Here is a 17441-nt window from a genome sequence, read left to right as displayed (position 1 = left end):
CTTCCTAACAATTAAAGTGGTCTGGGCTACCTCTGGTAGAGAAGTTTTCCAGCAAAGGCTGGATAATCACGTATATGGATCCTTTTAGGGGGTATCAGTAAGACTAGATGACTGCTGAGGTCCCTTCCAACTCTGATATTCTCTCTGTTTCTGTGTGGTTTGGGTGCAAGACTGAGTTCTAGCGCAAGAGGCTATTTAAGATAGCAGAGTTTGCTCCCTTGGTCACACAGTAGGGAAAATGGTATCCCAGGGTTGGGTTAATTGCATGTATAATAGAAACTCAGTCAGAGCCTCTTTTAGACATTTGCCTAGGGCACATCCAAGCTCTATTATGTTATTTCATATGGCTTTTACAAAGTAGAGAGATCCAGTGCAATGGAAAGATATTAGATTTGGACGCAGAAGACCTGGGACAAATCCCAGCTTTCCCACTAACTCCCAGAATGACCCTGGGCAAATCAATTCCCCATTCTTGGCTTCTGTTTCTTTATTTGTAAAATGAAAGGATCATGTTTAGAATCCTTCCATTTCCACATCTCTGTTCCTATGGTCCTTCAGGATCCCAAATTCCAGGGAATGGGTCTTTGCAGTTTATAGCAGGGGCCACTAGATGGTGGTCTTGCTTCTAGCATCACCCAAAAGTCAAGTCCCGTGAATGAATTTCTAGCACTCGGACCTGAGACATTTATGAGCACTTTCTTGGCAAAGTATTATTTACATATATAACTAATTGGACCAGTTATGTAGAAGAAGAGCTAGGTAGAGTCATAGCTAGCAATTCTGATGCCTAAATCAAATCTGATGTCTGGGGCAAGCACAAAAGATACACATAAATCAATTTTTTAAGGAAAAAGGCATGGTGGGGATGGGAAGAGAGGAGCAAAATCTCAAAGAGAGGCCTTGTGGAGTTTGAGACATAAGGCCCAAGTGTGTGTAGAGGGGAAATGGAAGAGAATCGCTTTATGGAATGGTCTCTGAGAGACAGCTACAGGGAAACATCAGGTCAGGGTCAGTTTAGAAAGGAGCTTATCTGGGGTACAACCACTGAAGAGGAGAGGGATATAGTGAAAAAGTTGCCATTTGGTAGTTATTTTTAATTACTTTACAATTTTAGCTAATTATTCTCACTAATTATGTACTTGCTACCTGGGAGTCAGTGTAGACTAGTGTGTAGGAGGCTTCAAACCATGACTGAGACGTCTTGTGCTATATTATTACCTATCATTATATTATATTATACCTATTACTATATTATTGATGATTATGGCATGGATGTTATGCTTATCTAATTTACAAATGATGCAAAACTGAAAGGGGATAGTTACCACATTGCAAAACACTTCAAAGCACCAAAAATAAAATGAGTTGGTTCTAGAAAAAAAAAAAAAGAATGGGGGTAGAAAGGTGGCCTTAGAGTCAAGACTGGGTTCAAGCCCCATGTTGGCCACAGGCTAGCTGTGTGATCCTGGGCAAATCTCTTAATCTCCTTAGCTCCATGCAGCTAATTCTCGGATATAAGTTTTCATAGCCCCTTTTTCTGTCATGGACAATCTGGTGAAACCCATGGAAGCCTTTTCTCAGAATGTTTTAAGATGTATTAAATAAAATACATAAAATTATAAAGGGAGTGAACTATATTGAAATATGATTATCAAACCATTTGAAAAAAACACAAGGGCAGTGAGTAGAGCACTGGTCCTGGAGTCAGGAGGATCTGAGTTCAAATTCGACCTCAGACACTTGACACTTACTAGCTGTATGACCTTGGGCATGTCTCTTAACCCCAATCGTGTTGCCTTCCTCCCTCCAAAAAACAAACAGAAGGACAAACTTGGAGATTCCAGGTTAAGAATCCCTTCTGAGACTGTTAAATAATGGAATAGGTACAGATCTGCATTGGTAGAGGAAATTTCCTCAGTGAGAGTTCCCTACATTAGTGAAATCACAGAACTGGTCCAAAAAAAGAAACAAAACAAAAGAGAAAACCAGGCACCTCACCCTAGTTACAACTCCAGACAGAAGTACAGAAGGCAGCAGGCTTGATTCACACTCTTTCAGCTATTTAAAATAGATTTTTATCAATGTCTGATGTTTTCACATCACTTAGATTTCCTTTTGTATCTCTACTATCCTCCTTCCGAAAACCATCCACCAGAAGATTTTTTAAAAATTAAAGCAATAAAAAAAAGAATAAGAAAATAAAGTTGATCAATATGTTGAAAAAAAATCTGACGTTATATGCAATTTTCCACCCCTTCCGCTCCTTGTTGTCCCTCCTTTCTCGTGAAGGGAAGTGTGTTCTCATAATTTTTTTTTTTTGGGCTAAGCTTTCAGACATCTTCACAATTATAACTTCACTTTGTTTCTCTTCAGAGTTGGAACCCGTTACATGGCATTCACTCCAAAACTTGGCTCCTTCCGCATTTCATTGAAATGTGGTTTGTTCTGGTGAACAAAAGCAGCTTTGCTAGTGCCCTTCTATACACATGCACACATATGTATATGTGCACACATACACTGGCCTGACTGAACCACTGCAGGAAAGCCTCTTCTGACTTGCTTCCGACTTGCCCACTAGACACCCTGTCTTTAGTGAAGTTCTTACATAAAGGGATGGCCAGATGCTATTTAAGGGGCTGACACTGCTACTTTTGGTAAGACACAAGAAATGTCCTCCCCTCCCTGATAGGATCAGAGCTTTTGAGCAAGAAGGACTTGGAGGTCATCTGGCCCAACCCCTTCCTTTTAAAGACAGAGAACTGAGATTTAGAGAGGTTAAGTATCATGGTGTCAGAGACAAGATTTGAACTCAGATCCTTCAGACTCCTGGTTTAGCACTCCATGTTTCAACATTATACCTCCCTGCCTCTCCATACTTTGGAATCTTTTTCCTGTGCAATCTCACCTGGACCAGGGCAACATTGCTGTAAGTCTAGTTTTTGCAAACCTAAAGGTGTCAGATACTGCAGTGATATCCGGAGAAACAAAGACTACATTAAAAAACCAAAGTCATTGGATTTAGTGATTAGCAGCCATTGAGAAAAGATTTTTAGTAGAATGGTGGGAATGGAAGCCTTGTTGAAAGCTTTGGTCTGATTGCCTCCACCTTCTCCCCACCTAGACTCTTTCCCCTGAGTCTTTGAGCTCTGATATGTGACCTTTTGCCATATCTTGCTGAATTCCAGACCTCCAGTCTCCTTGCCTTCCCCTTTTATGTGCTGTCTTGTCTCTATTAAAATGTAAGCTCCTTGTAGGTAAGGACTGTCTAGTTTGTTTGAATTTATATTCCAAGCACTTAACACAGTGTGCTGCACATAATAAGCCTTAATTAATGTTCAACCATCTATCTATGTATCTATGTAATTGTCTATTTATTTCTCTATCTATATATGTATCTATCCATCTATGTATCCATCCATCATCCATGTATGTATATATCTATGTATGCATTCATCTATCCATGTATGTATTATGCATGCATGCATGCATGCATGTGTCTGCCTGCCCATCTGTCTATTTATCTATCATGGTGGAGTATGGTGGAGCCCTAGATTTAGAATTAGGTGGAAACTAGATTCAAATCTGGCCTCTGACACTTAATAGCTACATAACCATGGTCAACTCACTGAATCTCTCTCCTCGGCTTCCTCATCTGTAAAATGGAGCTAATAATGGAGGTAGTCCCTTCCTCATAGGTTGTTATGAACACATGTGAGAATGTGTTTGAAGTACCTTGAAAACCTTGAACCACTTTATAAATGCCTGACATTGTTCTTCAGCATATTTAAATGCTTGTTGTTATCATTTCTTCTTTCCTCAGCCTTTAGAAGAAATCTACTCTGCCGGTGACTCCCTGATGATCCGTTTTCACACAGATGACACCATCAACAAGAAAGGCTTTCACGCCCAATACACAAGCACCAAATTTCAAGATGCTCTGCATATGAGGAAGTAGTGTCAGTGCTCCTTAAATATGTCGCCATCCTTGATACCAATACACAACGGAGTTTTATTTTCCCCAACAGCAGTACTCTGTTAATCTGACCCAAAACAGTGCACAGTATTTTCCTCCAAGCAAAACTCAAAATCCAGCCTTTCTTTGAACAGAATGACCATGACACTCTCTTTTGCTGACATTTCAAGGACTGAGTATGTTCCTTTATTTGTTGCTGAGATGTTTTCAATCATTGGCCCATAAGGGTCATTTGATTATTTTTCAGTAATGTCAAGGTTTCAGTTGAAAAGAGTAGCTGGACATCCAAGTGACACCAGTGGATAACTGCTTCCCTCCCTCCTTGTATGGCTGGGTGGGCGGGTAGGTAGAAAGGTGGGCTGGCACCCAAGACTGTCCCTCCCTTTCAGAAAGAATAAGATCAGGTGGGAGACAATGTGACAGGTTGGGTCTTTTTCCCTAGTCAGCTGAATCTAGATTGTGCAATAAGTGACAAGCTTGATAGTTGTCGATTTAGATACACTGTGCATTAATTTAATTCCCAACAGCACATCACTATTCTGCTACTGGGGAGTCTAAAAGAGCTGCCTTTTTGCTTGTTGTCAGACCATACTGGACCACAGAATATAGGATCGTAGAGCTGGAAGGGCCCCTAGAGGTCTTCTAGTCCTACACTTCCATTTTACAGATAAGAAAACTGAGGCCCAGAGAAGTAAAGGGACTTGCTCAAGGTCACATGGCTAGTTAGGAGCAAAGCTGGGTCTCCAACTCAGGTCTCCTAATACCCAGTCTTTCCACTATATACCATATTGCCTCCCTGAAACCTGTGGTGTTCCATAGGCGAGAATGCTGTTGGGATGCCCAGACCAGAAAGTCCTTTGCATTTCTGAGTTAAGTAGGGAGTTCATGAATCTAAGGGAACTGGGATGGAGCTGTTCCAAATGCTCCTCTGTCAAGTAGGGTGGGTGGGAGGAAATCTGTAATCTCTCTTTTATTCTTCTCAATTGCCTGTCTTTGTATGAACAGATCATTGGGCCAAATGGTCAGTGCGGTGTCCTCTTTGTAGCACAGAGGAGCCATTGGACTGCCATGGCGAGAGTGTCTGTCATGCCTCAGAGCGGCTAACTTGTCTCCAAAGTAGTCAATGCCCATTTCATTGGCAAATGGCATGAAGAACAAATGCTCTTCAAGAGACCAATTCTTTTCACCCAGAGTTCAGAAAAATAATAAGCTAAGAGAGGATCATCACATGATGGTCCAAATTAATTGTCTGCAAGTTCCACTGGCAGAACTAGTTAAGAAAAATGGCCTCAGCCAAGTTCCTCAAGATCAGACTACCAACTGGTGATCAGAATGAACAAGGCTTGGCATTTCTTTGGGAGAAATGCAAAAGCTGAATCTTGAACAATTGTATAGCATCATGATATAGTGTTAGGGAGAGGTTAGTTCTCAATGGCATTTTGTTAAGCCAAATGTGGGCATTATGAGCTAAGAGCTGTGGTGTGCTAGCTTTAATGAAGTATTTATGATTAAATAATTTATAATGATGTTTACATAACCTTATGTACCATTAGGTAAGAAGTTGGCTACGGCACATATGTTTCAGACATAGATTGTTCTCAGTAATATTAAAGACAACTCCCATGCCTTTGGGGACTAAATGAAAGTCATTTAAACTATAGTATGTGAAGAAAGTTAAAGTAATATTTTAAAATTTGGAAAATCCCACCATAAGAAATTAGTAAAACAAATGATGGTTGGGAGTTAAAAAAAAAAAAAGGTTATACAAAGGTAAAGTTAAATGCATGAAAATATTTTCTTGCTTTAAACAGGAAAAAGCTAAGTAATAATAATAATATATATGTATGTATGTATGTGTGTAAAGGATCAGTAGTCAAAGCCTTAATAAATGTAATATGAAAATGTTATGCTTGTTGACCACAGTTTTATTGTAGCCCATGCAAAGTGCTCTAATGAAATATTTAGTTGGTTGTACCTTGTGTTTGCTTTCAATGAGTACTGTTTGGGTTGTACATCCAGGAAAGTCATACAATATTATACCATAATATATAGGATTTCCCAAAAGTCTCTATGTAATAAACTCTTGATAGATTGAAATTGCATGAAGACTATTGCAGTTGCCTGTATAGAAGAATCTACCCACCTTGGACTTTGGACTAGGAGACTAAGCCAATATGTCCAAATTCAATTTTTATCATATATTTCATCATCATAAACCACACATTTCAACATGGGGTTTCTGTCCCAGCATTGTGCTTCCAAGAGAGTTCTCCCAGGCCAACTTCTAATCATACTGGGCGAAGTTGAAACTCAAGACGGGACACAGAGAAATGATGTGGGTACATTTCTGCATAGGAGCTTGAGACATTTCAGTTTCTAGCTAGAAAATTGTAGAGCTGAAATGCAAACCCAGGTCTTCTGATGTCCAAATAATCCCTCTTTCAACAATAACACACTGTAGCAAAATTGCTTGCCTTTCACTTGAAACTCAAGACATTTCATTTAAAGATCATATTTTGAAAAGAACAATGAGCATAATTTCAGTCCGCAGATATTAATTACCACAGGGGTAATTATCCTGTCATTGAGTTCCTGGTCTAGTGTTTGAAACAAGAAGACACCAGAGAACCACCAGATTCCAACTCTACCTGAAGACAGAACAGAAGATTTGGATCTTTGGATCCCAGCATATTTTGCTCTTAAGACAATTCTTGTTCAATGTAATTTCTATCTGGGATCTCCTTGATCACCCTTGAATAGAACCTTTCTTCCACCCATGGCTCTTCCCTTGCTATTCTGATATGTGTTGGAAATTCTCATCTAGACTTACAAAATCACAGAATTTAAGAGTTGGAGGGGTTTTATGGACCATTTGTTCCAACCCATTCCCAGAAGGAATCCCCACTTACCTGTTGAGTATTTATTCAGCCACTGCTTGAAGATCTCTAATGAGGAAAAAACTATCACCTCCAAGACAACCCATCCCACTTTGGCCACCTCTAATTCTTAAAGCTCAGGCATGTATCCCCTTCTAGTTTCTTAACTAGGGCATTGACTTCCAAGCTATCCTCTGCACCAGACAGGGACTGCCCTGAGATTAGTCCAGATTAATCTTCTCAGGTAGGGCTTTCATAAAATCAGATCTCTGGATCAGTCAAGTAGAACTGGACTTGTGGTCTCAGCATTGCCTTGACTCCCCTTATGAACTGCTGACTCTTCATCAACTGGCCTTGCTGTTGTGTCAATGTCCCTCATATATTTTCTTTGTTTATACTAGGCCAGTTGCTAAGGCTTGGAGTGCCTTCTGATCTTACTGGCTTCTGGAGAACCCAAAGTAGACATGATGTCACTATCTAAACTAACAGAAGCAAATAGCCCAAGACCCAGTGCAGGGCTAGGCAAAGAAAACAACTGAATGAGTGGAATTTCTATAATCAGGGGGAAAATGGGGGTGTGACCGTAATTTACCAATTGCAAGACTTCTCTGTGCTGAAGTTAAGAGACCTAGAGTCTCTTGCTTCTCTCAAGAATCTTGCTTCTGGAATGACACCTATTCATGGACATAAGTGGTATATTCTTATTCATTGTGAAAGTTTTCAGTGAGGTTTATTGAGAAGACTGGCTGTATTTGAGAATGCTAAGATAATTATACAGGTTTTTTTTTGTTCAGCCTTTAGGCAATTGTTGAGTCTACTCCAGTAAATATTTTTTTCAGATTTCTTCCATCATAGACTGAAATTCCATAATTCAGTGAAATTCTATGATAATCCAAAATGCCTAAAGGGTTTCTTTTAAAAAAATGTTTAAAAGTGTCCATATAGCCACAGAAAAATGTGGAACTTTTTGTTTTATATGAATGTTAAATATAATGAGTCCATTTTGAAAACACAAAATAGGAAGGTGCAGAGGAATGAAAAAATATCTGGGAAGAATTGAGTCATCCAAGAATGTGGGTTCATCGTGTGTCGGGAATTAAATTGAACAAGTTTTTATTAAGTGCAAGGCACTGTGCTAGGCTCTGGGAAAACATGGACAAAAAGTTCCTGCCCTCAATGAGCTTACATATTACTGGAGAAAAGATACATGAACAGAATTCCTGACTCTGAAAAGTACAAAGTAATAATTTTTGGTGGAGAAAGCACAACTTAGAGGGGGTGGTGTGGTCAGGAGAGGCCTTGGGTAGGAGGTGTCATCTGGGCTGAAGCTTGAAGGGATCTGGAGATGAATTACATGGATTGAGGGGAGGAGAAGGAACATTCCAGTTCCAATGGGGGATTGGGAGAAACAGCCTGAATGAGTGGAAAAAGAAGGGAAATAACAGGGATGACACATGAGTTCCCTTTGGATTGCCATCTCTTTGGTCATGGCTCACTCCAAACCCTACAAAAGCTGGGGGTGGTAGAAACTATTAAGAGGGGGACTTGTCTTCCATGGGGGGGGGCGGGGAAGGGAGTAGAGAGTCACTTTTCTTGGGAATTAAATTGTTCCAGATTTGCACAGAAATAGACGTTCAGGAAGACAAGAGGAGGCTTTCAAAAACCGTCCTCCCTTTTTGACCTGGTCAAGCTGTAAGATCTTGGAAGGCAGCTTTGGAGGAGGTAGTTGCTGTTCCTGCTGCTGCCTTCATATGTCCAGACATCTGTGAGGTCATTGTGGATACCAAGACAGAGACCTCAGCTTTCAGCTCATCCTGAAAGTTTCTACATCACTACAGTTTTATGGCTGCCCATTCAATCTACTTTTGTGGGAAGTGTGATATAGGAACTTCCATGTTTTCACAAAGGCTATAACACATACAGCCAAATTTGTGCTATTTTGTATTCAGAACCCCCAGCTTAGCTGGATCCCTGTCATTTTGAAGTTGCTGGTGTAAACTTTCCATGCCTCTCAGGCAGCTCCACCATTTATTCTGTGCCCACGGGATACTCTTCTAAATTGCATAGGGATTGATCAATGTTTAGTCTCCACTTTCCAGGTTTCTGAGAAAAATAGGTTTTATGTTTGGCTATAGAGTTTCATCTTAGTTGCCAGTCTGTTTCATCACCCTACATCTTGGATTATCGTTTGCTATAAATCTAAAAGGTTGCAGTTTAATAAAGTGGCCCACCCCCAGCCCAGGGCATCCAAAATGGATTTCAGCTGATACAGATTTTGTGACTGGTGGATAGAAACTATGGTGAACTTTTGATTTCCCTTCATAGGGATTTCCTTTAAAAAAATAAGAATTTACTAAGTAGCTACTATGTGCCAAGTACTGTGCCAGCATGATATCACTATGTACATATCTATGGAGGTGGAATGCAATGATGGGGATTCAGGGCAAGTGGGGGGAGAAGTGGGAGGGGAGAGGTAGAGTCCTTTTGTGGAAGGGAGGATTTGAACTGTGTCTTGAAGGAAGCTAGGAGGCCAGAGTTGAGAAAGAGCATCCAGGCATGAGAGACAGCCAGTGCAAAGGACTTAGGGAGAAACTCATCAGGGAAATTTTTGGAGATTCAAGCACTGGGCATCTTCCCATCATCTTCAAAGAAATGAGTGAGAATGTGAGTGGTCATAATTATTAACAAGTCCAGCTTATGGCACGGACCACATTGTCATTACAATATGCCTTTAGGCTGTAGCCCAGCCTAGCCAGAGGGAGCACAGGGGAAAACATCAGTGACTTCTTAATAGCCCTTCACGACGTTGTTCCAAGTCTATCTTTTCAGGCTAGTTACATATTACATCCCCCATACTCTTCATTCCATGCCAATGTGGTCCACTATTTACTTTCCCTTGTATACAGTATATTCTCTGTGCTTTGGATACTATCCTTCTTCACTTCCACTCTTGGCACCCCAGGTCCCTTTAAGGCTCGACTCAAACATTGTTTCCTACAACAGGCTTTTTCCAGGTTCCCTCAGCTATCAGTTCTTTCCAATTGCTTTCTATTTATTTTGCACACATCTTGTACTTACCTGAATACATATATCCCTAGTAGAATATAAGCTCCTTGAGGGCAAGTCATTTTTGTCTTTGGGTTCCCAGTGCTTAGCATGATAGCTGGCTTAAAACAAAATGGCTTAATCAATGTTTATTGAATTGAATTCTATCCTATACTCATTGATACTCAAAATAGAAAAATCTGAAAGTCCCAAGAACTTCATTAATATCATACGTGACCAAATAAGTCCATTAACAAAGCTTCCATCAGCAGAGGAATGGAGTCAATCTATATAACAGCTAATGCTTGGAAACACAAGAAACTTGAGCATTGGTGTTTGATTATGTTTCCTGTTCCCTGGCCAATGCTTCTACTTTAATGGGATGCTACTATCAACAAACATTCTGGAGGTTGTCTTGTGTTAATACATCATTTGTCTTAAGACCCAACCAGTGTTTGCACAGTGATAACTAAATGATGAAATGAGACCATCCTTGCCCTCAAGAAGCTTATGTTCTACTAAGGAGACATAATATACACATCGCTGAGTAAATAAAGACTCAGTAGAGTAATGGATAGAGAACCATTAATCAGAGTAACAGTTCTAATCTTATCTCTGACCACATACTGACTATGCCACCCAGGATAAGTCACTTAAATCCTTAAATAAGGATTTAATTAAGTCTCAAACAGTTTTCTTGGACTATAAATTGCAGAGCAGTTACAATTCTGCATTGATATCAAGAAATCCCTACAATGAGACAACCATAGGTCTGGATCAAAAATACAAAAAATAGCTAAGTGAATACAGTAGTTATCTGTGAGGGTAGAAAGCTTTAACCACTGGGGAAAATCAGGAAAGGTTTCAAGAAAGCAATGACTGAAGTGAGCCCTGGAGAGGAAGATTTTGAGAAATGGGAACAGAGAGAAAGTGCATTTCAAATCCAGGGGATACCTTGCTTTACTGTGTAGAGGTAAGAGTTAAGGGAGCAGATAGCAGCCTAGTTTTGTTGGGATGCAGAGTACGTGTTGTCATTGTTGTTCAATTGTGTCAGAATCTTCATGACCCCATTTGAGGTTTTCTTGGCAAAGATACTGAAGTGGTTTGCCATTTCCTTCTCCGGTATGTTCCCATTTCAGAGATGAGGACCTGAGATAAATAGGGTTAAGTGACTTGCCCAGAGTCACATAGCTAATAAGTGTCTCGGTCCTGATTTGAACTCATGAAACGAGTCTTCCTGATTCCAAGTGCAGTGTTCTATCCACTGCACCCCCTAACTGCCTTGTAGAGTGCATAAAGAAGAGTAAAAAGAAATAAGGCTGGGGAAGTAGGTTGGAGCCAGATCTCACAGGATTAAATTAAATTTAAAATAGGATTAAATGCCAAGCTGAGGAATTGGTAGCTTGTCCTGATCTAGACACAAGAGAGGGCCACTGAAGTTTTTGAGCAAGGAAATGATATGGTAAGAACTCTGTGTAGGGAAGATTATTTTGGCAGCTTGTGTGGGTTGGGGATCAATTAGGGAAAGGACAGCCTGAAAGGAAGGAGAACAACTTGGAGGTTATTATAATAATCCAGGGCAGAAGTATTAAGGAAGTGAACTGAAAAAGGCTGTTGGCTAGATGTGTGTGTGTGTAAATACACACCCATGTAAATATATATACATATATGTGTAATATATATAAATATATGAGTGTGTGTGCTTGTGTGTATAAGTTTGGAGGGGTGTGGTTAAAGGGAAGAATGATCAGTTCAGTTGTGAACATACCAAGTCTTAGCCAGCAGCCAGACTTCATGCAGCGTATCTCAGGTAATGAAGGATTGGAATTCCAAGAGATGGAGGTGGGCTAAATGGATTTGGGAGTCATGTATTTAGAGATGATAACTGAATCATGGGAACTGATGAAATCACCAAGGGAGAGACTGCAGAAAGAAGAGGGCCCAGGACAGAGCCCTGAGGGATTCCCACAAAAAGGAGCTGGGAAATGGATTATGATTGAGGAATGGAAATTGAAAAGGAGGAGAGGAAAGGGAAAAAGCATTTATTAAGTGCCTACTATGTGCCAGACACTGTTAAGTGCTTTTACAGATATTATCATATTTGATACTTCCAACAATCCTAGGAGGTAGGTACTGTTATTATCCCCATTTTACAAGGCTGTACTAAGGCAAACAAGGGTTAAGTGACTTGCCCAGGATCACACAGCTAGTTAAAGTGTCTGAGGGCAGACTGAAGCTCAGGTCTTCATGCTCCAGGCCATTGCATCAGCTAGCTGTGCTTAGGTAGAGGAACGACATCATGGAAACCAAGGGAGGAGAAATTACCCTGGAACTGAGGTTGGTTGACTGTCAAAAGCTGAAGAAAGTTCAAGGAAGATGCCAACAGAGGAAAGACCATAGGAGTTAGCAATTAAGAGATCGCTCGTGACCTCTGAAAGAACACCTTCATCAGAATAGTGGGGTTCAAAGTCATTGCAAAGAATTGATGAATGAGTGAAGAAATAGAGGCAGTGAATATAGACAATTCTTTCTAGGACTTAGGGAAAGGGAGGAGAGATACAAGACAGTAGCTTGAGGGAATGGCAGGGTCACATAAATATATTTTTTAAAAGGATGCAGGCTACCTGGGCATGTTTATAGGTAGGAGGGAGGAGTTAGGAGATGGAGAGAGGTAAAAGGTAAGAGGAAGAGAATTATATATGGGATGAGCTCCATGAGGATATGGGAAGGGATGTTATTGAAAGAATAAATAAAGGGTTCTTGGCAAGGAGAAGTGCTGCCTCTTTCTCAGAGACTAACATAAAGAAGGAGGGGAAAGTAAAGATACAGAACAGTATAAAGTGTGGGATATAGAAGATAAAGGAGCTCAGGATGGAGAGTCTCAATTTACTTAAGACTCTTTGAATTGTGAGACTTTAAAAAAATCTTTTGAGGAAGGACTTGAATAGGAGCTGGAGCTGGGATTTCAACAGTTTGTGGAACTCCTATTGTGGAAACTTCCTCTACCAATGCAGATCAGCAATTCATTTGCGACTTAGGTCTTGGATAGTTTCCTGGGCAATAAACAATTTTAATCATTTGCCAATGAGCACACAGATAGTAGGCATCAGAGCTAAAATTGAAACCTGAGTCCTCCTGACTCCGAGTATATCTCTCTATCCACCATGCCATGGTGTCTTTTACTTTCCCCTATCGGGAAGAAAACTTAAAAATGTCTAAATCTAGAGAGACTAAAAAAGCATTCACATAATTATAGTATGTGTGTGTATATGTATATATATACATACATATGCATATATATACATACATATGCATGTGTATAATCTTATTTGATATTAATAACAAACCCTATGAGGTAGAAGCTATTGTTATCCCCAATTTCCAGATAAGAAAACTAAGGCAGAGAGTGACTAAGTAACTTGTTCAGGGTCACACAGCCAGTAAGTATTTCAAGCAAGATTTGAATTCTCATCTTCTTGTCTCCAGGTCCTGGGCTCTATCCACTTTATCAAATTGCCTCTCACTTTATAGGATGTCCAGAAAACCTAGGGGCCCTAAATCTGACACTTGAAGGAAATGAAAAAGTGGTATAAGCACACTCTAAGAGATTGTCCTGAACACATTTACTCGCTGTATTGACCTTGGCAGTGGGTCCATTTTCTCGCTGCCAGGAAAGCTGTTGAATTTGGAAGCCTGTCAGCTGGAGATGGTGCCACCACACGCTTTCCAGTGTATGACCCACAACTTTCTGAGAAGGCTGCTGCTGCCGGCTGCAGATCCCTCCAAGCTTGCATTGACTTGACTTTGGCTGCAGAGGTGAGGAGGGGAAAGGGAGAATGAAAACTAAGGGGAACAAATATGAGTGCCAGAGGAATAGGCAAGCACCCAACATGGTACGAATAAAGGGTGACAAAGAACAGTGTTTCTTTTCTGAAGGACGTGTGGCTCTTCCTAGACTCTGGCCAGGCAGCAGCAGCTGAGACAATTGCTTTCTGACCATACATGTCTGGTTCCCTGGAAGCAGAGACTAAGCTCTGCTTTCTTCTGCTCCCTCTCCTTCACAGATGGCTCAGAAGGTAGAACTGTCCTGCAGATGGGCGTGAAGAGTCAGTAGGAGGACACCTGTGATTGATGTGGCTTCATTTGGTGAATTGTGGTGTTGGTAGGAAGTCTGCGCTGAGAGGATTCTGATGCATACTGGCTGTGTGACCTTTGGCAAGTGATTTAAACTCTTTATCATTCAGGAAACTATTCAAGATTCTAAGTCCCAAATGAGTCTCTGATCTGCATTGGTGGAGGAAGTGTCCACATTGGAAGTTCCATACACTTGTGAAATCCCAGATGCAAACAACAGAAATGGTAAGTGCAAAGTTTTGGGTTGTGTGTTGTTTTTTTTTGTTTTTAACCCCACTGACAACTTTTTTTCTCTTAAGGGAAGAAAATGGAAAGATTTTAATGAGAGTGTCTTCCAATTTATTGAAACAATATGTTTAGACACAAAATTTCTCATCTGAAAGTTCTTCACACTTTTGTGAATAAAGAATTCAGGAGATTAAACTTTAAGCACTGACCAAGCATGAATAATTTCCCATGCAGTGTTTAAAATTCATTGAAATATGTTATCAATTTGTAGTGGCATATTTTATTTTGACATCACCTTAATTTCCCAATAGATTCTCTTCCCCTGGTCAACCCAGAAAACCATCACTTACGATAAATGTAAACAAGAAACAGTTCAGTAAAAATAATTAACATATAATTAATTGAGATATGGTTTCACATTCCCTTCCAAGAAGAAAGATGCATTCTCATATCTCTTCCTCAGGATTTAAGCTTGATCATTCTAATCACTTTTTTTTAAAAAAGCCAATTGGATTTTTAGTGTTTTCCTAATATTATTTAACTGAGGGTGCTTAGCTGGTACCATGCCAGGGCACATGGGCATCAAGAAAGGAGCTTGACACTATGCCAAGGTTATCTGAGCTGGGGCCTCCCTCTATGTTTCCTGCCAAGAGCAAGGCAATAGATTTAGATTCTAGGCTGGTTTGAGGCCAGAGGAAGAGGCATATGGGATACAGGGCTGAAGTGGGGAAGAAGGGGATGGAGAAGAGGGCTCTTCCTGCCAGTATTTTCCCCTCTGGTAGGGGATGTCAGCAGTAGAAAATACTGAGTTTGGAATCAGAGGATTTGGGGTTTGAATCCACTTCATTTCTGCTGTATACAATCTCTATAACCCTTAAAAGGTCACTTGCCTCTCTTTGGGCTTAATTTTCTTCATCCAGAGAGCAAAGGGGTTGGACTGGATAACTAAAGGCCCTTTCAACTCAAAATCCTATGGCTCTGTCCTTCCATCAACCAGTGTCTATCTGCTCAATAGCTGGAGAATTTGTTTCTGGGCTTAGATAATAGTTTACTCATTTAATCCCTCACAAGAGGACACATCTCCTGAGCAGGGTAATTCAGATGAGACTGTATTTATTTGCACCTTACCTGTCTCTCCTTTATAGGTTATATCTAATGCTTCATCAGTTCTCTTTTAAGTCAACTTGGATAAGAGTCCTTTAGCTTAAGTGAGCTCAATAACTACGACATAAATAAAAAAAAAAGCAAGGCTCCAGGTGTTGTCCAAAGGGCCAATGCTCAATACAAGGGCTGATGCAGCTGCTCCTGAGCAATGTCTCACCAGCAAGCTCTGGGCTGATGTCAGTGTGATAGAGACAAAGCATCTTTTTGAGTAACATCTGGGGGGTGGGGAGTGACATGGAACAACACATTGCATGTGCTATTTGTAACCATGAGAATGACAGAGATTTGGGCCAATAGGAGAGAGATATTAATGACTCGAAGGAACATAGTACAATGCTCTCTTCAAGAGGAAAACAATATCCAGTCTAAGTTCACTCATTCCTTAGACAATGGACTTTAGCCCTGTTCTTACTAGGGTTAGAAGGGTGATACACTTGCTTTGAGTTTCCTAAGGAAAAGGCATTTGGTAAATTTCAGATTTTATTAAAACCACGATGTTTATACCATGATTGATGTTAAGAATCACAAAAGCTTAGATTTGGAAGGGACCTGAGCAGTCATATAAACCAGCCCCAATTCCAAAAATAATCTCTGCTACAATTACATAATAAATAGTCCTTGACTCTTGCTTGAAGAGAAATCCAATAACTCTGTGAGGAAGCCCTTTTGAATAGCTCTGGATAGTTCTAATTGTTAGGAAGTCTTTCCTGAAATTGAGTCTAAATTTACCTCATGACAATTTGTATGCATTTTTGCTGGTTCTACCCTTTGGAGTCATAGAGAATGAGTCTAGTCATTTTCCCATGTGGTCTTAGAGAGAGACAGAGAGAAAAAGACAGAAAGATAGACAGAGACAGAAAGAAACAGAGACAGATAGGCTAACTTGGCCAGACAGTATGCTAAGTATCGGGGATATAGCTAAAAAAAAGTTCATCAGACAGTCCCTGTCCTCAAAGAGCTTAAATTCTTTTTAAAAACATTTTTCCAATTAGATATAAAAACAATTTTAAACATTCATTTTTTTAAAAATTGAGCTGCAAATTCTCTCCCTCTCCCCATCCTCTGCCTCTTCATTAATAAGTCAAACAATTTCACAAAGACTATACATGTTCAGTCATGCAAAAATCTTTCCATATTAGCCATTTTGTGGAGGAAAAAAAGACAAAAAAGTCCCAAGAAAAATAAAGATAAAAAATATTCTTTGATCTACATTCAAACTCCATTAGTTCTGTTTATGGAGGTGGATAGCATTTTTCAACATAAATCCTTTGGAATTCTCTTGGATCATTATATTGCTGAGAATAGCCAAGTCATTCATAGTTGAACATCATACAATATTGTTATTACTGTATACAATGTTTTCCTGGTTCTTCTCACTTCACTTTGCATTAATTCATATAAGCCAGGTGTTCTGAAACCCTCTTGCAAAAAAGCTTAAATTCTAATGCGTAAAGAAAACATATAATAAGGAGCTGGAAAGTATGTGTATTCTGGATGATGATAAACCATGGGCAGTGATATGGCTAGAGATTTCCAAGGAATGGAGGTTTATTCCCAAAGTATTCTCTTATCTTCATTAAACATCCCCAGTTCCTTCAACTAATCATGAAGATTTACTGAATTGCTTTTAGGGCCCAATATATACATACATACATATATACATACATATATATATAGTATTACTAGTATGGTGACATTATAAGACTGAATGGAACCTAGTAACACCTTAATTAGGAAGTGATTAGATGTTTTCCACCTTTAGCCATCTTCAGCTGTGAATCTGGAAATGAGTGAGAAATACCAGAATATTATTCTGTAGGTGGCTAAGGGGCAAAGATCACAGAAGGTGCAATAAGAGGTGGGTTTGCTAACCATAAGAAATAAATTTTCTTATTGGTTAGTGATATAGATGGAAGCCAATCTAGTACTGAAACTAAGAAACACTCTATTACAGAAATGGTAGAGAAAGAAATCAGGAGAGAGAGAGAGAGAGAGAGAGAGAGAGAGAGAGAGAGAGAGAG

At 39.9% G+C, this 17441-nt stretch overlaps 2 protein-coding genes across 3 annotated transcripts in view; both read left to right on the top strand.

The window, feature by feature from the left end:
* TLL2 (tolloid like 2) overlaps positions 1-5878 on the top strand; it is a 171630-nt gene extending 165752 nt beyond the window's left edge. For both annotated transcript variants that reach the window (XM_069067104.1, XM_069067103.1), the window contains one exon: positions 3821-5878. In XM_069067104.1, coding sequence (XP_068923205.1) covers positions 3821-3849 — 29 coding nt within the window. In that variant the 3' untranslated portion in view covers positions 3850-5878. The remainder of the gene's footprint in view (positions 1-3820) is intronic.
* Positions 5879-11637: 5759 nt separating this feature from the next.
* Positions 11638-17441, top strand: part of OPALIN (oligodendrocytic myelin paranodal and inner loop protein) — a 22958-nt gene continuing 17154 nt past the window's right edge. The window contains exons 1-2 of the mRNA XM_069067077.1: positions 11638-11736; positions 13543-13710. Coding sequence (XP_068923178.1) covers positions 11638-11736; positions 13543-13710 — 267 coding nt within the window. The remainder of the gene's footprint in view (positions 11737-13542; positions 13711-17441) is intronic.

This window comes from Petaurus breviceps, unplaced genomic scaffold (assembly GCF_028583685.1).
Source record: "Petaurus breviceps papuanus isolate PSGF00001 unplaced genomic scaffold, PetGlider_PUasm1.0 90740, whole genome shotgun sequence".
Classification (NCBI taxonomy): Eukaryota; Metazoa; Chordata; class Mammalia; order Diprotodontia; family Petauridae; genus Petaurus; species Petaurus breviceps.
Note: the sequence above shows the minus strand (reverse complement) of the source record. Positions and strands in the feature narration are given on the sequence as shown.